General features: G+C 38.2%; 1 protein-coding gene across 1 annotated transcript; it reads left to right on the top strand.

Moving 5' to 3' along the window:
- The first annotated feature begins 3,909 nt into the window (after window positions 1-3,909).
- dmbx1a (diencephalon/mesencephalon homeobox 1a) lies at window positions 3,910-22,353 on the top strand. The gene is made up of 5 exons (XM_034183201.1): window positions 3,910-4,097; window positions 6,874-7,043; window positions 7,878-8,056; window positions 19,574-19,970; window positions 21,050-22,353. Exons 2-5 carry the CDS (start codon window positions 6,890-6,892, stop codon window positions 21,484-21,486), a joined length of 1,167 nt encoding a protein of 388 aa, XP_034039092.1. The 5' UTR covers window positions 3,910-4,097; window positions 6,874-6,889; the 3' UTR covers window positions 21,487-22,353.
- Window positions 22,354-26,558: the final 4,205 nt, after the last annotated feature.

The following is a 26,558-nucleotide window of genomic DNA, read 5'->3' as shown; positions in this document are numbered from 1 at the left end:
TCATGCTTGAACCCTCGTGCACATGCGTGAGTTTTTTCACACGTATCGGTGACGTCATTTCCCTATGGGCAGGCCTTGAGTGAGATGTGGTCCCGCCCTCTCGGCTGAATTCCTTTGTTTCACACGATGCTTGAGACGGCGACTTCTTCTGAAAGTTCTCTGTTCTCTGATGATTTCCTGGGTCAACAGAGCCTGAAATGTGAAAGTTTTCAACTTGAAACGGCGAGACGCTGCCGCCTCGAAGCGCAGATCGCAGTGGGCCGTCCTTACGGCGACACTACCAGACCAAAATCTCTCATCAGCTGTTAAAATTTTGACCGAAAACCAGCAAAATTCATCAAATCGTGTCCACTCAGTTGTGCCTTACAGTTTTGAAAAAATTTTGATCAAACAAAGCAGCAGTCTCTGAGCTATTCCTAAACAATGAAAAAATCGACGAGAGGGTGGGCCACTCCTCACTCAAAGACTGCCCACAGGGGAATGATGTAACCAACAGGCGTGAAAAAAACTCTCACATGCCCACGAGGGTTCAAGCATGTCTGATGTAATCACACGTGATTCAAATCCATATGGTTTTTGAAAAAAATAATAAGGTTGGATACTTTTCTAATAGACCTCGTATATATATATATATATATATATATATATATATATATATATATATATATATGCAAAAAAATCTCCAAAAAAAAAAAACCTTTTTACACATTGTCATTATGGGGTATTGTGTGTAACTCTATATGGATGTTGATTTGATACATATTGTGTTTCTTAAGTAGTGTCATCCTATATTGATTACTTCAATTTTTGGTTGCTTTATATATATATATATATATATATATATAAAATTTTTCCCCAAACACCCTTGCTATCTTCCGTTGTCACTTGACACAGGTTGTGCCACCAAAAAAATAGCCATTTCTTTCCACTTGTCCTTTTTGGGGTCACTACAGCATAAACCCAGTATGAATCAGCATGATTTTTTTTGGTACTTTTTTATGCTGGATGTCCTCCCTGATGCAACTCCACATTACATAGAAAATGGGCAAGGGTGGTCTTGAACAGAGAACCTTCTGCTGTGGAAGGAAATCCACGAATCACTTGATCGCCGCATTGCCCTTTGTGCCATAAGAAAATAAGAATCTTTTAGACTAAAATGCCCTGAAAACGTAACATAAGGGCCTATTTTCAACCGCATTATATAGACAAAGGTCTTTGCATATAACATGATAAATTGACTTTACAAATAAAACTGATTAATTGATTTTGCTTCCTCTGAACCAGCAGGTGGTTTATTCCTTGTCCCCTCCAGACTCAGTTTGCTGATGCTACATGTTGGTCAGCTAATTAGCTAACTCCATGTTTAACTCTTTGGGCACGCACAGTGACAAGTGAATGCATTTTTATTCTGTCATTCCTTAACACCGTATTTCCTGGTAATATGTAAATGCTAAAGTGTTTCTATACTTTAGATTTTAAAACTGAAGCTACAGGTTGTATCGATGCAGTCACTGCTGTTATTTTTCTCACAATGGTAATACATTGCGCCCTCTGCTGGATAAAAGTGGCCTCTCATTTCCACTTAAAAGTCTCAAATGATGCAAAGGAATTCTGAAATGTAAAAAATAATTTTAATATTGTAAAAAAAAAAAAGATACATTAAAGAAATGTGTGTGTGTGTGTGTGTGTGTGTGTGGTGTGTTTAAGCTCCAGACAGCTCGACTCTCTCTAAGGAGCTTTAGGTGGAGAGACGCACACAAGAAAGTCTTTCTCGCTTTAATTGCTTTAGAGACGCTCCTCACAAAGAGACAGTGGCCAGATTTACCCCCCGTTTAAGTTCTTATTTCCATTGGTTCACAAGTTAATCCTCTTTCTTTCTCAGACCTCAGAGAAAACCCAGTAAGACAGACCCAGGGAGACGCACGGGGTTTTTCTGAAAGAAAAACCAAAACCAAAACAAAACAGTTTGGATCGGACAAACTTTTAGGTGGCAAATAACAAAAAGACGCTCACAAGTGGAATACTTAACTACATCAATCATGTCGGTAATAAAACAACAATAAAATAGTATTAATATGAGTAAAAACGTGAGTGACGCCCTGTGGAGGGCAAACATGGCCTCAAACATATTTAATCCAAACCCTTCAAATCCAAATTATTATTATTATTATTATTATTATTATTTTTATTTTTTTTGCGGTAACTTGATTATTTCTTGAGAAAAAAATATTTTATTTATTTATTTATTTTCTAAATGCTCAATCTTGGAATGTTACTGAAAGTGAAGAAAATGTTTTGGGCTCTGACCCCAGATCAGGATCTGCTTTACAAATCATGTCCAGTCATAAGGCCATGCACCACCCCTCCACCAGATTAAAAGAAACTTGTTCATTGTTTTTATTTTTTGAATAATGCTGATGACAAAACCAAACATTAAATTACATTTATTTTACCTTTAATAACCATTAAAAATCCTTTAGTCGAAGTAGCAGTAGTAGTAATAATAATCTGTTTGTTATACATGTTAATGTTATATCCACTATTTAATCGATAGATAGATAGATAGATAGATAGATAGATAGATAGATAGATAGATAGATAGATAGATAGATAGATAGATAGATAGATAGATAGATAGATAGATAGATAGATAGATAGATAGATAGATAGATAGATAGATAGATAGATAGATAGATAGATAGATAGATAGATAGATAGAAATGGTTGTACTTAAATAATTAAGATACGAGGCATAATATACATAACTGATCGTTTCAGCGTACAAATTTTCAAAGTACAATAAATCATTTGTACTTAAATAATTTAAATAAGTTTTCAAACGCATATATATATATATATATATATATATATATATATATATATATATATATATATATATATATATATATATATATATATATATATATATATATATATATATATATATATATATATATATATATATATATATATATATATGTTCGTATGTATTTTTCCTCCTTGAGTTATGTCGAATGTGTGACAGAGAAGCGCGCAGATATAAAAGTGGTTTGGGCCAAGCTCCTTCCCAAAGAATCTCTCAACAAAATATTCAAGCCTTATACGTTAAAGGGCTACTTTGCGCTGCCCTTAATTCTCCACCTAAACGGTTTTGCTCCGGGAGAAGAAATCTTCTCTAAAAACCTTTCAAGAAGAGAAGGGCATTATTGCCCTAATCCTCTTACGCACAGTCATTTTCAGACAGGGGTTTTTGGAGGCTGAGATGGCGTCTTGTCTTCCCGATCCCATCCCAAATCCTTCCAGGAGACTCTGACATCTGTGAACCATCTCTGCGAAGTCTGTCTTCAGTGACAGGACGAAAAAAAAACTGTTCACAATAAAATAAATCAAAGGCGAAGATAAAGGAAGACAACAAACATATTTCACATAAATAATGTGTAATTTATTACATTCATTAGTGTATTAAATATGATCAAACTTTAATTCATAGACAAATGCCTACACATTTTGTTTTCCGCTTAAAACATATTGCTTCATGGTTTGTAATATTCTCTATGTAATAAAGTCAAATTTAAATTTGCAAAACGATACAATAAATAAATACATATTCCGCCTTTTATGCCAATTAACAGACGTTAATTAAAACAAGGAGATTAAAAACCTTCACTCCTCACACTTAGCGAATTCGAGGGATTAAAAAAATCAATAATTATGTGAACAATCCGGGTGGGATTTTGCGAGATAATATACTTAAATCGATATTTAAACGACTCCAGAAGTCTCATCAGCTGTCTCGTTGCCCTGATTGACAGCACGGTCAGCCAATAGGAAGCCGCGGTGAGCTCCGCGGAGCGCTCTTTAAAATCCCTCCGCGCGCTCTGCACCGTCCGCAGATGGCGGCGACGCTTGTGCGCGAGACGGAGAGAATCGCCCGCGAGCGGACAGTTGAGCGCACGAGGAAGGCGCGCGAGCGCACCTGAGGGGACGGATGGTTTCCACTTTTAATTTAAAATCAAAGGACAAAATCAGGACAAAAGTGTCGCCATAACTTCAGCGTGAAGAAGTTCAGCCGAAGAGCGGAACAAAGTCAGCACGAGGTAAAAAAGAAAAAAGAAAAAAAAAAGAAACCTTCGCTTTTTGTGAAGTACTCACGGAGTACAAGAAGGAAAACTGCAGGATTTCAGTTTGAAGTAGTTAAAGCAAATTGGCATTTTCTGTGGAAAACAAACATTTGGATACCATAGAAAAATTCTATGTCTTATTTTTATGACATCAAATCAAAATTGAAAAATAAATGTTTCGATCTTTACAAAACATTTGTCAATCGTGCTTTGTAATCTCAGAGTTAAAATGTATTTCTATAGCATGGATTAAATTGAATAAAAATGTATAACCTAAATAAATACATAAAATGCAGTATAATAGGATTCTTATGCTACAATAAAATTATTCAACATAATAATTTATCATCAGTTTTACATGCAGCTCCTTTTTAGATAAATCAGGGGACATAAGAAGATTTTAGAGTCACAGAAAATTCTAGTACACTAAATAAATATCTGAAACTTTTCAACTCACTCAGTATTCCACTTAATTCAAATAAATCAAAAATTTGAAAATAGTGCTGTACTTTAAAAAAAAAAAATATTAGGTATCTCTGATCATCATGTAGTATGGTTTTGTTTTGAGTTTAAGCTGACAGTGTAGTTTTAAAATGTTACATTTAAATCACCCTATTTTTTATAATGATTTCTTTTTAATAATATGAAAAATAAAAAATAAGTATTAATTTTACCAGGGGTGCCGATATTATATTGGGGAAGTTAATATTTTTATTTTATTTTTGTAACTGGAGAACTTGTTTTAAACCACGATCCTTTTGTCAGAATCTGTAGTCAGAATTGATCGTCATACAAAAAATAAAAATGTTACAAAAATTACAGGCCTGATTTTTTTATTAATTATTATTATTATTATTATTATTATTATTATTATTATTATTATTATTTAATGTCAGCTGTTAAAAAAATCAATCTAAAATTGAGTAAACGGTCTAATTGGCGCCCTGTGAGAGATGACATCAGTAACCTCTGACCTCATCATAGTTAGCCAATAACATGCGTGACACTGTACGTGATCGTTTAACATATGAGTGTTTTTGGACACGGACAGACTGACAACAGGATAGAAGCACAGATAATAAAAAAAAGAAGAAAAACTCTGTTATCTGAAGATAAACTTCACGCGGTTTGTTTAGATGAGATTTTTTTTTTTTTTTTTTTTTTTTTTTTTTTTACAAACCCTCTGCACAGTGGAGGCAAAAACAAAAAAAAACAAACAAAAAAAAATCCTGATCTATTCCGAGGACACGTTGGCGCGCGCATGTCACGGGCCTTAACTGGAGGTCCGTGCGTGTCAGCGGTGATGATGAATGGAGGGCCTCGTAGTCGAAACCTATTTGCACTTCCATTAGACGAGGAGCCAAATGGGGATCAACGTGCATATTTTTAGCCGCAGAGAAGTCATCCATCTGAGGCAAACGTTGGCCCGGGGCGAGGGGCTAAGAGGCCGCCGCGGGGGCCCGCGGGGCCCCCATTCAGCTCAAATACTTAGGGGACTAAAGTAAATGTTTAGCGAAGCACCTTCTGTCCCAACGAATTAAAGAACTCCCCGAAGAGCTGCGGTTACATTTATCAGCCTCCGCGGCCACTTAGCGCGCACCGGCACCGCACGCACGCACGCGCGGCACAGACAGCTAATATAATACACACAATCTGCTTATTAACACAACTGTGAGGAAAATATATATGTAGAATTCGTGCATAATTATATCCGTTTTATATTTTAGAAATCCTGAAAGCCCTGAATGTTTTCGCCAGTGGTTTGATATAAACATCAATTAAGACTATTCTGTCATAATATTAATATCACTATTAGACTGACCTTGAAAAAAATATTTACACCAACTAAAGCCTTGATTTTTAACTGGGCACTGTTGTGTCTAATTTAAAGGAATCGTTTCAATCGTCAAACCAAATAAAATCACAGTCAAGCTGTGTTGCACTTTTTGTCCCCGCGGTGTGTGTGTGTGTGTGTGTGTGTGTGTGTGTGTGTGTGTGTGTGTGTGTGTGTGTGTGTGTGTGTGTGTGTGTGTGTGTGTGTGTGTGTGTGTGTGTGTGTGTGTGTGTGTGTGTGTGTGTGTGTGTGTGTGTGTGTGTGTGTGTGTGTGTGTGGTTGTAATAAGTGTTTGGGGATTGCAGATGTCCCCTCATGTCTCCACAGTCATACATTTCTAATCGTGTCCTCCAGCGGGAAAGAAATGAACATGACAAGAGGAAAAAAAAAAAAAAAAAGCTTGTTTTCTTCCAATAATTAAAATAATCTTCACGTATCGAGAATTATTCGTCGCATTTAATTGCACAAAATATAGTGCGTTTTTATTTATTTTTAAATAGAAAGTCAAAAAATTCTCACCGCATTTAAAACAAAATGTGTGTAATCACAGATTTATTAAAAAAAATAAAAATAAAAAACCTGCTGTACTGTTTCAAACATGATACCGAGCCCCGGAACAAACCTATCATTTTCCCAACACATTTCATCTTTTGATCTCTTCACACAAACGTTTTCTGGGGGGATTTGTCTTTTTGGATCACACCGCCCAGGCGTCACGCTTCATTAAGCGAACGGCTGATAATTACCCCAATTAAAAGCCTTTTGTATAATTAATGGGACGAACAGGGCGCTAATTGGATGTTAATGGATAACACTTTGGACGGAGCGCGCGCGCGCTCCTCGTGAAAAACGTTTGCAGATCACGGGTTGGAGCCCCGCCTACCGCTGACGCGTGCACGCTGCCTTCTCTCTCCGCAGGTATCGAGCTCAAGACATGCAGCACTACGGGGTGAACGGCTACTCGCTGCACGCCATGAACTCCCTGAGCGCCATGTACAACCTGCACCAGCAGGCTGCGCAGCAGGCGCAACACGCACCGGACTACCGGCCCTCCGTGCACGCGCTCACACTAGCAGAGAGATTAGCTGGTAATTGACACACACACCTCACGCACGCGCACAAACTCCAATTTGCACTGCTGGATCATTTTGGGTTTTATCTCCAAAACTGCAGTTGTGTACTTTACAATTTGTGATTAAAGATTCTTCATTTTTTTTAAAGAAAAAAACTAATTTTGTAAGAGAAAAATATTTAAGTGTTCTATTTTCAAACCAGCACTCAGCCAACTACATCAACACAGTCATCATCTTTTAGATGTCCAAATATTATTTGTTTACATCTTTAACTAACAGACTCTTAAATAGCTTTTACCCCCAGGCCAAACTCTGAACAAAAACCTCAGCTAACTGTCTGTCATGCCACTTTTATATATATATATATATATATATATATATATATATATATATATATATATATATATATATATATATATATATATATATATTTTTTTTTTTTTTTTTTTTTCCATGTATATGAGACTGTTTTTATGTGTGCATGCCTTAGGACTTTCGTGTTGAACAGACAGTCTCACTGAATCTTGAGTACAGTAAAGTAAGTCCCTTTGGCTGCTCCCTGGTTTTGCATTCGGGGTCGCCACAGTGAATCCGAGGTGGATCTGCATGATTAATTGGCACAAATTTTACGCCCTTCTTGACACAACTCCACAGTACATGGAGAAATGTGGCAGGTGTGGATTCTGCGCCGAAACCAAGCGCACTAACCACTTGGTCACCACGCCTGCATCTTGAGTACAGTTAAGGCATCTTATCTTAATGAAAATATTGGATGTTCATGTAACTGAAGTAAATCCAGTAAAGTAAACACACCATGTCTTTTCCTTTCCAACGGCTGCACATTTCAAGACATCATTCTGGAGGCTCGCTACGGCTCTCAGCACCGCAAACAGCGCCGCAGCCGCACGGCCTTCACCGCCCAGCAGCTAGAGGCTCTGGAGAAGACTTTCCAAAAGACCCACTATCCAGATGTGGTGATGAGGGAACGGCTGGCCATGTGCACCAACCTGCCTGAGGCCCGTGTGCAGGTAAACCCACCCAGCACTCAGAGTCAGCTGTGAGTGATCAGTGTGTCATAAATCAAGATTTTGATCAATCTGACAAATGAATCCTGTTTGTGTGTGATTTGCCTTTAATGATGGATGTAATGAGTGTAGCACCTTGATAGATATGGGTGGATCTTCAGGTAGGCAACGCCCCCCCTTACGTATAATCACACCTGTTGATGATTTTTATTATGCGCTTCACCACCCTGAAGATGTGATCTTGCATCAAAACGTTAGTCATTGTTATGCACTTTTAAATAAATAATATAATCATGTAGACATCTTCCTTTACTCGGACAAATGAATGCATTGCTCTCAAATTTTATGTTTGCACAAAATGAACATGGTTAATGAGCTACATGTGATTTCCATCCATTTTCTATACTGGGGGGCTGGAGCCTATCTCAGCAGTCTGGGGTGTGAGGCAGGGTCAAACCAAGCTCACAGCATTTCGTGATGGCATCACAAATATTAAATTAACCTATTGGCTCGTGGTCCCCTCACGAAAACTTGGCACTTTTTGTGATGGGAGCACAAATTCATTTCGAGTTGGTATCACAAAATGTTGGGTAATGTTTGGGGGGATGGGGTGGTCTGCTTTGCTCTGTGGGGTAAGGGGAAGGGGTAAGGTTGGAAATACTAAAATAATAATAATAATTAAAAAAAAAAATCACAAAACTGTGACTGAAACAAATTCACACCCACAGTCAATTTAAAGTTTCCAGTCTGCCTATAACCTGCATCTGTTTGGATGTGGGAGGAAGCCGGAGAATATACGTACGTCATTTGTGATTATAAAACATCTGTGACAGTAATGTCAACTTTGTTAAATGAATTTGTCACGATTGTTTTTATTATTTATTTTCAACTTTAAATGCTCTTACATTTTGTGACAAAAAAAAAAAAATACACGAAGAAGCTTAAATTCAAAGTCAATTTAAAGAGAAACTCAACTTGGGCTCTGTTTTTTTGTTGTTGTTGTTGTTGTTGTTTGTTTTTTATATGTTTTGGGTAGGTTTTCTCTCAGGACAAAAACTATTTTAATCAGGGTATAGAAATGATTAAGAACACAAACATTGCAGGCTAACTTAGCACATAATGCAATGGCACAGGATTAGCTAAAAACACTCTTCTTATCACCACTGAACAGGCAAAAATGCCATTAGAAATGTCTGGTGGTGGCAAAGGTCAGCATATATACCTCACTACATGCAAGTAAATATTTTTAAATTATCACACTGTGCAGTTAGGTGCTTACTTTAGCCTCCTGCTGAGTGCTGACTTGTAAGTACTTAGTGGCAAGTGGCCTTTAGATTTAGTGAGGTAAAGTGCACTTTTATTTTTATAGAGAGCCTCTTCATGCTAGAAAATACTTTTAATGACATTTTAGCCTGTTCAGAGTCAACAAGAAACGTGAGTACTCTTAGCTTGCCCCGTACAGTTACAAGTAATAGCTGGTAAACATGACGGTGTTTGTGTTCTAAATCAATATCAGACCATTTAAAATTGCTTTTGCCTGAAGTGAAAAGATGAACCCCAAAACATCTAAAAAATAGAATCCAGAATAAAAATTCTGGACTTTACCTTTTAATATGTTTGTTTATTTGTTTGTTTGTTTTTTTGGTTTGTTTGTTTTTTGTCATTAAATTTAAGAGTATATAACTCCAATGGATACAGAGGTCACCACAGTACAGTGACAGCTCACATTCACTACTTCTAAGGTTCTCCTCTAGCACGTTTGGACCATCGATTTCTATTTACTCAATAGACAGAGGACCGGGGCGATCCGCTCATTCGCTGGCAGTTGCCAGAGCCTGCCATTTTGGTCAATCAATCAATCAATTTTATTTATATAGCGCCAAATCACAGCAAACAGTTGCCCCAAGGCGATTTATATTGTAAGGCAAGGCCATACAATAATTACGTAAAAACCCCAACGGTCAAAACGACCCCCTGTGAGCAAGCACTTGGCAACAGAGGGAAGGAAAAACTCCCTTTTAACAGGAAGAAACCTCCAGCAGAACCAGGCTCAGGGAGGGGCAGTCTTCTGCTGGGACTGGTTGGGGCTGAGGGAGAGAACCAGGAAAAAGACATGCTGTGGAGGGGAGCAGAGATCAATCACTAATGATTAAATGCAGAGTGGTGCATACAGAGCAAAAAGAGAAAGAAACACTCAGTGCATTATGGGAACCCCCCAGCAGTCTAAGTCTATAGCAGCATAACTAAGGGATGGTTCAGGGTCACCTGATCCAGCCCTAACTATAAGCTTTAGCAAAAAGGAAAGTTTTAAGCCTTTTTGTTAGCGTTGATTTCTATTTATGTCTGCTTGTCAATGTTTTTAAGAGAGCTTCACCATAAATCTGCATTTTCTGTGCTATTACTGCGCTGTTACATTGATTCAAACTCAGTCCCACATTTTTTACAGCCACTATTTGTCAAAACAAATACAGAAGAGGATCAGACGATTTATAATATGTAAATGTCGCATACATGAATGAGCAAAGCTCTTCAGCATCTCACCATGTCATTTAGGTCCTTCAGACCTAGCAAATGCTTCAGGGGAGCATTAGCATGGCTAAAACCTTTCAGCTTCTATACCTGCCTACCCCCCCCCCCCCCCCCCCCACCACCTTTTAATCATTTTTCTTTTTTGCCTTTCAACTCCTGGGGGGCTCCACCCCTCAGACCCCCCTAATTACAGCCCTATTAACCCCCTGCCACGTTAAGCATTTTTTTTTTTATGTAGATGTAAATTAATATTCAAACTTTTCAAGTAGTTGACAGTAGGGCTGTACGATGTGGCCAAATTATTGTATCTCTATATTTTCATATCAATATGATATACGATATGACTATGATTTCACACAAAGTGCAGCAACAGTGAAAATGAAACATTCTTAAACAAAACAGTAATAATACCACACTCATTTTGCACTCATCATAAGGTTAGGATACTGTGCCCTCCAAAAGTACTGGAACACTTGGTATTTCACACATTTTAATTTGTTTCTACCATTTCAAATTCAGGAAATACAAAAAATATAAAGAATAAAAATTCCTAAAATTATCTTCCTCAAACTGAAAGCAAATCTCTAATACTTGATAATATTTGTAATAATAATCAGTTTTATTGCCAGTTTTCTTCAGACAAGTCAGGCGATGGAAACATGAACATTTCCAAGTCACTGAGTATGTCTTGGACTTTATTTGTCACACAAGACAAATGCAAAAGCAATTTAGATTATAAGCATGCACTACTGGCCACAAAGCAGGCCTATTACTCTGATTTGATCAGTAAAAACAAACATAACTCAAAGTTTTTTTTGACATGGTAGCATTTCTTATTCACGGGCAGCCACCTGTTAGTCATTCTCCCTTTTCAGCGCAGGATTTCTTGGATTATTTTGAGAAGAAAATAGAAGATATTAGGCTGAGCATATCTCAACACGCCTTGGCTCAACCATTAAGCCCTGCTATGGAGGTGGGTGCTGCCACTGAGGTGTTACCTAGATTTACAGAATTTTAAATATAGTATTTCATTAGGTGTGGTGACGAAACTCATGGCATCTACAAAAACACAACCTGTTTGTTTGATTCTATTCACCCTATTGACATTTCAAATCCTGCAAAACTTCAAAGAGGTTGCAGCGCTGCGAGATCTCAGTAACATTGAGAACTGCATTGAGATGCTCTGATCGGGCTGCACTTTAACCGCTGCACACAGACAACACCATTAACATCACAATATGAAACTATTTTTATATTGTGCCTAAAACTCTCGTGAATATATTCTCTGGGTTTATAGACATTGTTATTGCGTTTGTTTTATGTAAACATGTGAGAATCACATGCTGTCTCTATTTTATTTTCAATGGGAGCTGCTGTGAGCTACAATCGCTGCCTGATCATGTCGTTCTGGGGGAAAGTGAAGTTTGCTCTTTAACGTCTTGATTATTGTTCTTTACAACACTGTTTGTCCTCTTTGTTCCAGATTAATATATATAATATGTCTGAAATTCGGTTTGCGTTTATTAAATTCCACGCAGATTAAACGTAGCAGGATTGGTTGCAGGATGCTGGACTGTGTTCCCAGGGTGAAGAAGAAATCAGCAGGTCAAAGAGCCTTTTCTCATCGTGCACCCACCCTGTGGAACAGTCTTCCTGCGACTGTGAGGCAGTCAGAGTCCGTGGACATTTTTAAGTCAAGACTGAAAACCCATTTTTATTCTCTTTCTTATGAATACTTATTTTTATTTGCTTTATACTTTTACTTCTGCTTTTAATTATGTATTAGAAATTTTTTATTCATTTTAAATTATTTATTTAAATTTTATGTTGTATTGTTTCTTGTAAGGTGCCTTGAGACAGCTTTTGCTGTGATTTGGCACATTATAAGCTAATTAAATTAATTAATTAATAAAAAATTTTTTTTTACATCAATTATGAAAAAATACAAAAGTTTCTTTCACCAAAACATCAAATGTAGGCTTTCATCTCAGATGTACTTTCTGTCAAATTGTAGCTGAACTATCTATATAGGACTTCTTTTTAAGAAAATCCTCCTCTACACCACTTCATCAGGAAATTGTATTTTATATTTTTAATGAATTTATATCAAGCTGTAGAGATTTGCTTTCAGTTTGAGTTTAAGGAAGATAACTTTAGATTTATTTATCTAAAGTTGTGTCACTGGTGTGTCACTCAGACAGCAAAATTAAGAGGTTATTTAAAAATAAGTCCTTCAGAGAGCAAAATTAAGAGGTTACACATGTTTTATACAGAACAGAGGAGGGGTAAATTACCTATATTTCTTTCAGCGTGAGCATCTTCACATTATATTTCATGAAGCAACAGCTGCCTGCTTGTTTAAAATCACTGGAGACACATGCATATATAAGACAACTCGAATTATAGGAGAAATGCCACTTTTAACAACCTGGACCACATTTCTGGCATAAAATACGGTTGTTTACTCAACAGTATAACTTTGGTGTTATTGTAGTTCAAATGACGTGTTCAGTTCAAATCTAAGTCAAATATTTTTCTTCTTTTTGTAGTACACAGCACTCACTACTGTACAGGAGAAGCCTAGCAGTTAATATGTCACTGATTTCAAAATGCAGCTCTTTACAACCAGACGTGCAGTGCCGTGACATGTCATCATCTGTGTCCAAACAGATTTCAGGGGAGTCCACTGCAACCCTGGCCTCCGCTATAGCTCCACCCATGACAGGAAGTGTTCAACATTTGACAATTCCTGTTTCACTGTGGACTCAAAATTTGGCACTTCCTGTTTCAGTGTGAACTTGCCACTGAGTTCCCACACGATTCCATGAGATCTTGTCTGTCAATCCAGGAAGTGTCGACATTTCCTGTTTCACTGTGGACTCAAAACTTGACATTTCGTGTTTGGGACTCCCGGCACCATGAGCAAGCTTCACGCCACTGCGCGTCTCTTTGCTCGTATAATAGACTTGAATAAATTTGTTAATCCCAATCCAGATAGAAAATAATACCATCAGTTTGTCAAACACACTATGTCTGCCACAACACGAGATACTAGTCTGATCCTTAATTAATTTCATTATGAAGTTAAGTTAAAGATGGGAAATAATCAGGGGTGAAAGTAAGAGCTTCATGTCGCTTCGCTCGCATTAATATTAAAGTCTGCTCTTAACTCACCTCCAGCACTGCTTTTATGGAACGCTTCTCCGTGAAAATATCCAATCAATAAAATGAAACAGCCATGCCAGCCAAGGTGAAAGTAAGATTATTCAATCATTTCTGGATCAAGTTGAAAGAAATCTGAAAACACTTCACTGGAATATGGAGTATAACATAGAGAAATTAATGTCATTCGTGTATATTCTTATATTAGTAGAATATACAATGTAAAAGCGACCGTCATGTGATCTACTAAATTGAGAGAAAAAGTTTTTCCATTCTATGAATTTTGCTCTTACAGAATATCGCAAGATAGAAAACCTGATGTGAAGAAAAAACCTGAGGCTAATTAAAAATGGATAAATTGAGACTTATGAAAGCGAGACTTCTAATTGAATCACTATGGTAAGATACAGTATTTATCACGACAAAGCATTCAGGCAGTACAACTGAAGTCACTACTTTACAGAATACAGATAGACACAACAAAATAAATCATTTTCTAACCTTTATTCAGCAATTCTAGTTATTTCCCCCACATCATTAATATTACATATAATATGCACTTATGAAAGCTCACTCCACAATTGAATTATTTTTTATTTATTCAACCTTTATTTAACCAGCTGACAATCCTTTGTCAGCTTGTCGCTGCACAAAACAGCATTTTCAGATCACTTTACCCCAAGTTTAAGTCAGCGAATCATAGATTTCAATTTACTCTAATGCCTGACGACGTGGAATAATGCTAAGCAAGAAGGCAGCTGATGGCAACAGCTCACAGGCTGCATCCGTCATCTCGTGGATTACATAGAAATCGATGGTTTGGACACATTGACAGCAGTTTCCAGTAATCAAACCACCAACCAGTTAGTGGTGAGCTGGATCTGCCCTCTGTGCTGCAGTCGCACCATGCAGTTACTCCAAAAAGTGCAGTGACTCAGATGGACGAGCCAGTTGACCTTTAAAGGGGCACTCTGAGATTTTTCAACCTGGCTTCATTGTTTGTTTCGGAGAAAAGTGATGACAATCGGTCCAGTATTGAGTTCGAATGCTACCACTGCCACAGGCTAAACAGCTATACAGTGTAACCCTGTGGAGCAGGCGAATCATATCAACAGGAAACCACTTTTTGTCCACACTCGACAGGTGAAAATGTCATCAGAAGTGTCTAGTAGCATAGAGAGGATCCCTACGGAGGTAAACATGCACGTGTTTACCTCAGAATATATATATAAATTTTTTTAAAAAATCTGATTGTACAGGTAGCAAATTATTTTAGCCTCCTGCTCACTGGGTGGCGCCATTCTTCATTAAGCCCATACAAGTTGATTGTTGATGAGGGGCTCATGTTTGTTGTAAGCAGAAGAACAAGCCCGTCAGTGACAGTCAATGGTTTACTGTGGTGACTTTAATTCATACCTGCCAACATTTTGATGTTACAAATGCAGGGCAACCCAACCATGGGCAAGAGCACTTACAGTGCAAAGCATATACTAGGGGAGCTACGACCACTACCTTTGCACACACACACACACACACACACACACACACACACACACACACACACACACACACACACACACACACACACACACACACACACACACACACACACACACACACACACACACACACACACACACACCCAGGACTAAACCAAACCAACTTTTTTAGGTTCCTTAGATGACCCCAAAATACAATCAGGATGTTCCCAAAAATAAAAACTGGCCTCAATTCAGTTAGCCAAGATGGCCACCAAAATGTTTTTTTTTCTTCCCACTAAAACACCTTTAAACAACATATAAACATATTAAATATCACAGAGATTCAATGGGAAGACCATTGCAGGTCACAGCAAACTCATTTGTGCTTAAACTAAATTCATTCATGGGTTTAAGATCCAAAATGGCCACCAATAGACCCTTATCATTAAAATACATAGTAGGAAGTTGTTTATAAGTTGTTTAAAGGTGTTTTAGTGATAAAAACCCTATTTTGGTGGCCATCTTGGATAACTGGCTTGAGGTCAGTTTTTTGGGGGGGGAACATCCTGATTGTGTTTTGGGGTCATCAAAGGAAGGTAAAAAAGTTGGTTTGGCTTAGTCCTGGGGGTGCAAAGGTAGTGGTCATAGTAACTAGGAGGGTCCAGGGGCATGCCCAGACCCACACACACTCATGCAGGACACGGGACATGGGGCGGGATGTTGGCAGCTCTGTTTTACTCTGGACCCATTCGGGGTTTTCACGTATCCCATAATCCCTTGCGTGCCAGAGAGTCACTGCAGTCAAAACAACATAGAGAATCCACACGATGACAATTGTAAATGAATATTATACTACAAAAATGTCATTTTTTTATGCTTTTCATCACGTTAATAAGAGACTGCTGCATGATACCCTGAAAACTTGCTAAAACAATTATAACTGAACTGATCTGTCTGATCATTTCTTAATAACATTTACATTTACTCTGATGTACTACCCAGCAGTGGGGAATAAGTTTCATTACACTGGAAGTCTTTCAGAAAGCGCTGTAACTAGGTTTAAGGATATGATTCCTTCTTTATGTTCTCTAATGCCATATACCAACACAGTGCAGAGTAGCTACCTAAACTCTGTGAGTGAGATAGAGTATCTCGTCAATAGTTTTACATCCTCATTGAAGACAACTTTGGATGCTGTAGCTTCTCTGAAAAAGAGAGCCTTAAATCAGAAGTGCCTGACTCCATGGTATAACTCACAAGCTTAAAGCAAATAACCCGTAAGTTGGAGAGGAAATGGCGTCTCTCTAATTTAGAAGATCTTCACTTAGCCTGGATAAAGAGTCTGTGGCTCTATAAAAAAGCCCTCCGTAAAGCTAGGACATCTTACTACTCATCACTAATTGAAGAAAATAAGAACAACCCCAGGTTTCTTTTCAGCACTGTAGCCAGGCTGACAAAGAGTCAGAGCTCTATTGAGCCGAGTATTCCTTTAACTTTAACTAGTAATGACTTCATGACTTTCTTTGCTAATAAAATTCTAACTATTAGAGAAAAAATTACTCATAACCATCCCAAAGACATATCATTATCTTTGGCTGCTTTCAGTGATGCCGGTATTTGGTTAGACTCTTTCTCTCCGATTGTTCTGTCTGAGTTATTTTCATTAGTTACTTCCTCCAAACCATCAACATGTCTATTAGACCCCATTCCTACCAGGCTGCTCAAGGAAGCCCTACCATTAATTAATGCTTCGATCTTAAATATGATCAATCTATCTTTATTAGTTGGCTATGTACCACAGGCTTTTAAGGTGGCAGTAATTAAACCATTACTTAAAAAGCCATCACTTGACCCAGCAATCTTAGCTAATTATAGGCCAATCTCCAACCTTCCTTTTCTCTCAGAAATTCTTGAAAGGGTAGTTGTAAAACAGCTAACTGATCATCTGCAGAGGAATGGTCTATTTGAAGAGTTTCAGTCAGGTTTTAGAATCCATCATAGTACAGAAACAGCATTAGTGACGGTTACAAATGATCTTCTTATGGCCTCAGACAGTGGACTCATCTCTGTGCTTGTTCTGTTAGACCTCAGTGCTGCTTTTGATACTGTTGACCATAAAATTTTATTACAGAGATTAGAGAATGCCATAGGTATTAAAGGCACTGCGCTGCGGTGGTTTGAATCATATTTATCTAATAGATTACAATTTGTTCATGTAAATGGGGAATCTTCTTCACAGACTAAGGTTAATTATGGAGTTCCACAAGGTTCTGTGCTAGGACCAATTTTATTCATTTTATACATGTTTCCCTTAGGCAGTATTATTAGACAGCATTGCTTAAATTTTCATTGTTACGCAGATGATACCCAGCTTTATCTATCCATGAAGCCAGAGGACACACACCAATTAGCTAAACTGCAGGATTGTCTTACAGACATAAAGACATGGATGACCTCTAATTTCCTGCTTTTAAACTCAGATAAAACTGAAGTTATTGTACTTGGCCCCACAAATCTTAGAAACATGGTGTCTAACCAGATCCTTACTCTGGATGGCATTACCCTGACCTCTAGTAATACTGTGAGAAATCTTGGAGTCATTTTTGATCAGGATATGTCATTCAATGCGCATATTAAACAAATATGTAGGACTGTTTTTTTTGCATTTGCGCAATATCTCTAAAATTAGAAAGGTCTTGTCTCAGAGTGATGCTGAAAAACTAATTCATGCATTTATTTCCTCTAGGCTGGACTATTGTAATTCATTATTATCAGGTTGTCCTAAAAGTTCCCTGAAAAGCCTTCAGTTAATTCAAAATGCTGCAGCTAGAATACTGACAGGGACTAAAAGGAGAGAGCATATCTCACCCATATTGGCCTCTCTTCATTGGCTTCCTGTTAATTCTAGAATAGAATTTAAAATTCTTCTTCTTACTTATAAGGTTTTGAATAATCAGGTCCCATCTTATCTTAGGGACCTCATAGTACCATATCACCCCAATAGAGCGCTTTGCTCTCAGACTGCAGGCTTACTTGTAGTTTCTAGGGTTTGTAAGAGTAGAATGGGAGGCAGAGCCTTCAGCTTTCAGGCTCCTCTCCTGTGGAACCAGCTCCCAATTCAGATCAGGGAGACAGACACCCTCTCTACTTTTAAGATTAGGCTTAAAACTTTCCTTTTTGCTAAAGCTTATAGTTAGGGCTGGATCAGGTGACCCTGAACCATCCCTTAGTTATGCTGCTATAGACTTAGACTGCTGGGGGGTTCCCATGATGCACTGAGTGTTTCTTTCTCTTTTTGCTCTGTATGCACCACTCTGCATTTAATCATTAGTGATCGATCTCTGCTCCCCTCCACAGCATGTCTTTTTCCTGGTTCTCTCCCTCAGCCCCAACCAGTCCCAGCAGAAGACTGCCCCTCCCTGAGCCTGGTTCTGCTGGAGGTTTCTTCCTGTTAAAAGGGAGTTTTTCCTTCCCACTGTCGCCAAGTGCTTGCTCACAGGGGGTCGTTTTGACCGTTGGGGTTTTTCCGTAATTATTGTATGGCCTTGCCTTACAATATAAAGCGCCTTGGGGCAGCTGTTTGTTGTGATTTGGCGCTATATAAATAAAATTGATTTGATTTGATTTGATAACAAAAAATCCGTGTCTGCTACGTTTAATCTGCGTGGAATTTAATAAGCGCAAACCGAATTTCAGACATATTATATATATTAGTCTGGAACAAAGAGGACAAACAGTATTGTAAAGAACAATAATCAAGACGTTAAAGCGCAAACTTCACTTTCCCCCAGAACGACATGATCAGGAAGCGAGCGTAGCTCACAGCAGCTCCCATTGAAAATAACGGAGAGACAGCCTGTGATTCTCACATGTTTACATAAAATAAACGCAATAACAATGTCTATAAACCCAGAGAATATATTCATGAGAGTTTTAGGCACAATATAAAAATAGTTTTATGTTGCAATGTTAATTGTGTTGTCCGTGTGCAGCGGTTAAAGTGAAGCGTGATCAGAGCATATCAATGCAGTTCTCAATGTTACTGAGATCTCGCAGCGCGGCGACCTGTCCGAGATTTTGCGGGATTTGAAACCTGAAAAGCCTCAATAGGTTAACTTTGTATTGCTGTTTAGCTCGTGACTGTTTGCATGCTAACTCAATGGCAGACAAGCCTGGTGTCCAGATTGCAAAGTTGAACCAAAAAAATAAAAAACATAACATATAAAATTAAGTCCAGATTGAAAACATCCGGAGTTCCTGTTAACCGAGAAGTTGGTGGTTCAGTTCCTCCTAAGTTCTGTGCAGAGCTTTCTGCCAAGCATTAAGTTATTTTTCGGTCCACCCACAGGTTTGGTTCAAGAACCGCAGGGCAAAGTTCCGTAAGAAGCAGCGCAGCCTCCAAAAGGAGCAGCTGCAGAAGCAGAAGGAGGTGTCAGGGGAAGCAGGAGGTGAGAAAGAGGACGGACCTCCCTCCACCACTGTCCTTCTTGACACCCAAGTGCCTCCTTGCTCTTCCTCCTCCTCCTCTTCTTCTGTGGAGACAGAAGGTCCTGTGGTCCGTGCTGTCCCACTGGACATGGAGCTGAACGTAACGTCAGCAGAACATTCTGGCAGTGAATCTGCAACAGAGGACAACGCCACTGATAAGGAGGAGGAGAAACCTCAGAGGGAAGAGACAAAGTGTGAGAGGCCAATGACACCAGGGGATGCCTCCCCAGTTTGTAAAAGACTCAGCCCCAAGCCTGGTAAGAAGATGATCTTCTCAGGTCCATGTCTACATTTGATACATGAAATTCTATCTGTGATGTTTTGCAAAGTAAACGTCAGCTCAAACAAAGTGAATAAATTTTTACCTTCTGCACAGGCGAAGTGATGAAGCAGGCTGTTATTTTCACTGGGGTGTGTGTGTGTGTGTGTGTGTGTGTGCGTGAGTGCGCAACACAACTCAAAATCAGCTGGATGGATTTCCTTCACACATGGGGCAATATTACTTGTATAGGTATCTAGAGGTGATTAGATTATGAGTTGTTTGGTCAAAGGTCAAGGTTTTATATATATATATATATAGATAGAGAGAGAGAGAGAGAGAGAGAGAGAGAGAGAGAGAGAGAGAGAGAGAGAGAGAAAAGAATACACTAATATATATAGAAAAGAATGCACTAATTAATTTATTATTTTTTTTAATTGCCATGATAGGTTTTCTCTGCTTTTTTTTTCCAATTAAAATAAACTTTATTGGTATTATCAATGTACAGCGTTCTCTTTGGTTCTGTAAAATTAGCTTTTTAAATAGTTTGTTAAGTCAGTGTGTCACTACAACTTTATTTCACAGGTGAACTTTTATTTTTTGATAACCTCAGAGTAGACGAAACCTTGGGCCTGTGATGTTTGGGGGCACTGTAAGGGGGGGAAGGGGGAAGCTCTGACCCCAGGTTGGGTATTGATCAGTAAAATATTTGTGATTGATTGGTATGAATGGCTGACTCATTAGATGAACCCATTTGAATTATGAGCAGGATTTCCATCTAATAAATATATAAAGCTCCATCTCAAATAAAGCACATCCATGTAAGATAATTTAATTTAGTTGGGACTACATATACGTATTTATTAAATGGAAATCCAGTATGTCAGTTTTTTGAGTGCATACAGAAGTGATACGTAGTCAAAAACACCCTGACAGACAGATGTATATTTATATTGTAGTTGTGTAGAACATGCTGAGTATGCTTCAGCTCTCTGATACTTTGTTTTTAAGCCTTCACATTCAGGATCTCCTCCATACCAAAATGTTCTTATCCCGTCCTGTTTCCTCTCTACCCAGACTCCCCTCTGGTCTCTCCCTCAGTCACGCCCTCCTCTTCCAGCAGCGGTCTGCAGGCCGGCCCCCTCTCTCAGACCCACTCGTACTCCTCATCTCCTCTTAGCCTGTTTCGTCTGCAGGAACAGTTCCGGCAGCATATGGCCGCCACCAACAACCTGGTGCACTACCCCGCCTTTGACCTCACCGCCCCGTCTTCACTCCCCTACCTGGGAATGAACGTTAACATGCCTCCGGCGCCGCTGGGCTCTCTGCCCTGTCAGTCTTACTACCAATCCCTGTCTCATCACGCCCAGCAGGTGTGGAACAGCCCGCTGCTCCAGGCGTCCACCGCAGGAGGTCTCACCACTCACAACAGCAAGACCACCAGCATCGAGAACCTGCGTCTGAGGGCCAAACAGCACGCCGCCTCGCTGGGACTGGACACAATGTCTAACTGAGCTCTTCCTCCAATCGGCATCATGGGTCCCACACACACATTGGACCTTGAACACCCCATAAAACAGCTTTGTGAGACAGACCAGCTCGTCCCCTTCTTCATCTCCCCTTCGCCTCTGCTGCAGCCGAAATAACCTCCGCGGGATGGCGAGCAAGACTCCAGTTCAACAGACCCTGAGAACATTCTCGACATTTCCAACACAACTCTTAAATCTCTGAAAAATTAAGAACAAAGCATCACTAAAAATGTTATATGTAGCTGAAGATGGAAGCACTCACTGTACAAAACAATGCAAACAATGTTTACAAGAATAATGTGAATTAACTAGGCACTTTCAGATGAATTAAAGAGACCATTTCTATTTCAGTAAAGCATATGTACATATCATGTACCGCATAACCGCGCATAAATAAAGTGAAGCTGTGTTCTCCTCAGCAGCATAATTAAAAGTAACTAATTTACCAGTTTAATGGCCAGTAATACACCACTTTATACAGAGGCTGGCTTGATAATGAGAAAATGATTTCAGTGACTAAATTTGAAAAGGTTTTAATTACATTTTGCCCCGGGCAGAGGGAGCTGGGGTACATGCAATTGCGAACATGCATACCATTTAAGACATGCTTTTTCAATACAAAAAGAACATTAAAGCCAATTAAAGGTGTAGTCTCTTTCAATTTTTCACAATATTGATCATTTAGGTCATGTTGAAATCTAGTTATTACAAAGTACCTTTATGGTGTATTGCAAAATTACAGCTAATTTTATTGCTGATGAAGGGGGGATTTGTTGGCTAATGTAGTGATTTTGCTTACTATGCAATTACAAAAAATACATCTAATGAGCTGATGATAAAACATTCCTCTCCTCAGTGAATCATTTTGGTAAACAACGTAAAAACATTGTAACTGTAGCTAATGCAAGTATTGATGATTGACACACCAGACATGTCTTAGCTGTCCAGCAGATATCCAGCAAAACCTTTGTGTGGAATATGTCCACATTTTGGTTTGAAGTTCATCCTAATATGAACTCTGATGGTCTGTATTTTATTAGCTCTGTCCATCATCAGCTTTTTTGTTGTTGTTGCTTTTTTTCATTTTTTTTTTTCTTTATTTGGTGCTTCCAGTCCAATTGAAGGTTTGTGACTTTACCACAATGATTCTGATGCTAGCATGTGTATTATAGTGTTTCCCACCATGTCCTGTAGCTGTATTTTGACCCACATGGGTCAACATCCTACACTGCTTCCAGACAAGGCAAGTTATGTTTATACTGGCGATATCAGATTGCAGATCCGTTATTTAAGTACTCAATCAAAATGATAGCAGCGCCGAAGAAAATCCTTTCTATGACTTCAGTAGTTAAACAAATAAATTAAAAGGGAATACACCTTTAACATAGCCATGACTAACATCTTTTTCTTTATGGAGATGAGTTTAAAAAAAATGACATTGTATACAAATTTTAAAGTGTCTTGACTGATCATTTGTCAGTGGTTATTGTAGTCTGTCTTGAGGAAACATGCAGTTTTACATTTAAAAATAAGACTTACAGGTAGCACTTGATGAGGGGAATCACACACATCTCTGAAGTTTTGTGTATTTTTGAATTGAACGTCTCCGTATGGAAACATGCACATTATTTTAATATTATAAAACACATCAGAAGTCTATCAATGTTTACTGTAACTGTAACGTTCTTATTATGTTGTATAGTAATGGACTGTGTTTCAGATAAAACCGCTTTAGCTGTCAGATTGTAAAAATGTTTTCATTTGCAGCTCTTTTCGTCTTGACCTGAAGCTGGTCCAGCCCGGGTCTATTGATCCGGGTTTGACTTACTGCTTTAAATGTCTTTGGTTGCTTCACTGGAATTTAGTGATAATGACTAAAAAGAAGCAGTTGGACAAAACCTAGTTGCTGTGACTCTGCCACAGCGGCCTGTGTTTGTAATCGAGGAAGAAAAATGTGAAGTCAGCAAGAAGATTTTGTTGGCGGTCTTGTGCACGCTGCTGTCTGGACTACTTGAGTTGTGTTCTTCTGCTCTTGCTGTGTTTGCAGTGCTGTCTCTGTCCAGTGGTAGATAGATTTATACTGGTGGAGGAGCGTGCACACACCACCACCTGTGTGGTTGACTTTACTCCTCACCAACACTGTATACTTGTATTGTTGTAAAATATGCACAAATAAAAATACTGCTTGAAGATTTCTAGAAGAAGACTTGGCTGTCTGTGACAAACATATGCATACTTATACACTGTAAAAAATGTCCGTGAAAATTACAGTGAAAAACTGTGAAATGGCAACAGAAATAAGCCGTAAAGCAAGAAGAAGCTTATTGTTGTAGAATAAACATTTAATTACCATAAATTTAAAAACTGTCAAAAATGTTATTTTTAATTGTTTTAACATGTGAAATATATGGTGAAATGAAATGGTGACAGCATTGGACAGTCGTATTAAAAATAGCACATTACTGTATTATTCATGGAATATCACCCAAGTCATCCAGAGGCATACATTTTTAACTTATGGTTCAAATTTTAACCTACTCATTTTGGACAAGTTATTTAAAATTACTGTCATGTCTGAAGTTTTATAAAGTGAAAATATCAGATATATGTTTTCGTTTTAAAGTAATTTTTAAGAACCAATCAGTGTTTAGCAGAGGCACTTTTACCCAGAATGCTTTGCGGTCTGTGTTTGTTACAAAACCTCAGAATTAGTGCATTATTCAACATTAAAAGATATATGTAATATTTTAACTTTGTACAAATGACAGAATTGACATTAATGGAGTTATTCTATAAGTATTTTCACAAAACCATAAGTTTGATTATGATTATGATTGGTAGAGAGCTGATTTTGTGGGTGCTCTCAGGATTTGTCTGTGCAGGGGGCAGTATGGTCAAACATGGAAATACTGGCTCATTCTTTGGGTCTTTTGTTGCTTTTGATGCTTTCAAAAGCGATCGTGTTAAAAGTCAATTTCAGCTTCTTAGTAATTGTAAATGTACCAGAAAAAACACTGGAATTTATCGATTATCTGTAACTTCCGATACATTTTTGTGCAGTTGTTTTTAGCAGGAATAAACCATAAAATAGGGTAATAAATTATGTGGAATGGATAGAAATTCACCTTAAAAGCAAAGAGTTTATACTGTGAACTGAACAGTCATACCGTCAAGGCATAAATAATTGTGCTGTTGTTTTGACAGAAATTGACCATAAAATAGGACAATAAATGCTGTGGAATGGATAGTATTTCATTTAAAAAGCAACAGGGTTACATTGTGAATTGTACAGCTATACCATGAGCCTATATACAATTTCACAGTTATTTTAACAGTAACTCATCTTTATTGGAACATTTTCAAACTGTTGTTTTTACAAGTGTTAATATACCTTACCGTGAAGCCATATACAATATCACTGTATTTTTTACGGTGAAAAAATGGCAACCACAGCTGCCAGTTTTTCATCGTAAATTTGACAAGATTTTTTTTTACAGTGTATCAACAAAGTACAGAGACTAACCTCCAGAACAAATGCAATGACTATACAGTTGTATGTAAACGTTTGGGCACCCCTGATAATTTCCATGATTTTCCTTTATAAATCATTGGTTGTTTGGATCAGCAATTTCAGTTAAATATATAGCAGACAAACACAGTGATATTTGAGAAGTGAAATTAAGTTTATAGGATTCACAGAAAATGTGCAATGATTCTTTAAACAATTTGGGCACCCCAACCGAAAAAACATCTCAGGTTTGTTGGTTTCCGAGCATGGACAGCCCGCTTAAAATCAAACCACAGATTTTCAATAATATTCAGGTCTGGGGACTGAGATGGCCATTCCAGAATGTTGTACTTGTTCCTCTGCATGAATGTCTTAGATTTTGAGCAGTGTTTAGGGTTGTTGTCTTGTTGGAAGATCCAGCCTTGGCGCAACTTCAACTTTGTCACTGATTTATGAACATTGTTCTCAAGAATCTGCTGATATTGACTGGAATCCATGTGATCCTCAACTTTAACAAGATTCCCAGTACCTGCACTGGCCACGCAGCCACACAGCATGATGGAACCACCTCCAAATTTTACTGTAGGTAGCAAGTGTTTTTCTTGGAATGCCGTGTTCTTTTTCAGTCATACATACTACCCCTTGTTATGTCCAAATAACTCAATTTTAGTTTCATCAGTCCATAGCACCTTATTCCAAAATAAAGATGGCTTATCCAAATGTGCTTTAGCATACCTCAAGCAACTCTGTTTGTGGTATGTACGCAGAAAAGGCTTCCTCTGCATTACAGCATCATACAGCATCTCTTTGTGCAAAGTGTGCTGTATAGTTGAACGATGCACAGAAACACTATCTGCAGCAAGATATGTTGTAGGTCTTTGGAACAGGTCTTGGGTTGACTATGACTGTTCTCACCATCCTTCACTTCAGTTTATCTGAGATATTTCTTGGCCTGCCACTTCGGGCCTTAACTAGTACTGTGCCTGTCGTCTTCCATTTCCTCATTATGTTCTTCACAGTGGAAACTGACTCTCTGAATCTCTGAGATAGCTTTTTGTATCCTTCCCCTAAACCATGATGTTGAACAATCTTTGTTTTCAGGTCATTTGAGAGTTGTTTAGAGACTCCCATGTTGCCACTCATTAGAACAGATGCAAAGAGGGGAAACATTTGCAAATGGCCACCTTAAATACCCTTTCTCATGATTGGATTCACCTGTGTAAGGACGTCAAGGGTCAGTGAGCTTACCAAACCAAATTTGTGTTCCATTAATTAGTGCTAAATGTATTCAAATTAATAAAATGACAAGGGTGCCCAAATTTATGCACCTGCCTAATTTTGTTTAAATAATTATTGCACACGTTCTGTAAATACTAGAAACTTCTTTTCACTTCTCAAATATCAGTGTGTTTGTCTGCTGTATTTAACTGAAATTTCTGATCCAGACAACCAATGATTTATAAAGGAAAATCATGAAAATTATGAGGGGTGCCCAAACTTTTGCATACAAGTGTGTGTGTGTGTATATATATATATATATAGAGAGAGA

This window comes from Thalassophryne amazonica, chromosome 12 (assembly GCF_902500255.1).
Source record: "Thalassophryne amazonica chromosome 12, fThaAma1.1, whole genome shotgun sequence".
NCBI classification, from domain to species: domain Eukaryota; kingdom Metazoa; phylum Chordata; class Actinopteri; order Batrachoidiformes; family Batrachoididae; genus Thalassophryne; species Thalassophryne amazonica.
Note: the sequence above shows the minus strand (reverse complement) of the source record. Positions and strands in the feature narration are given on the sequence as shown.

Coding starts and splice junctions, on each gene's coding strand:
- dmbx1a (XM_034183201.1), top strand. CDS start 6,890: ATGCAGCACTACGGGGTGAACGGCTACTCGCTGCACGCCATGAACTCC. Junction 7,044..7,877: donor ACTAGCAGAGAGATTAGCTG/GTAATTGACACA, acceptor GCACATTTCAAG/ACATCATTCTGGAGGCTCGC. Junction 19,971..21,049: donor AAGACTCAGCCCCAAGCCTG/GTAAGAAGATGA, acceptor CTCTCTACCCAG/ACTCCCCTCTGGTCTCTCCC.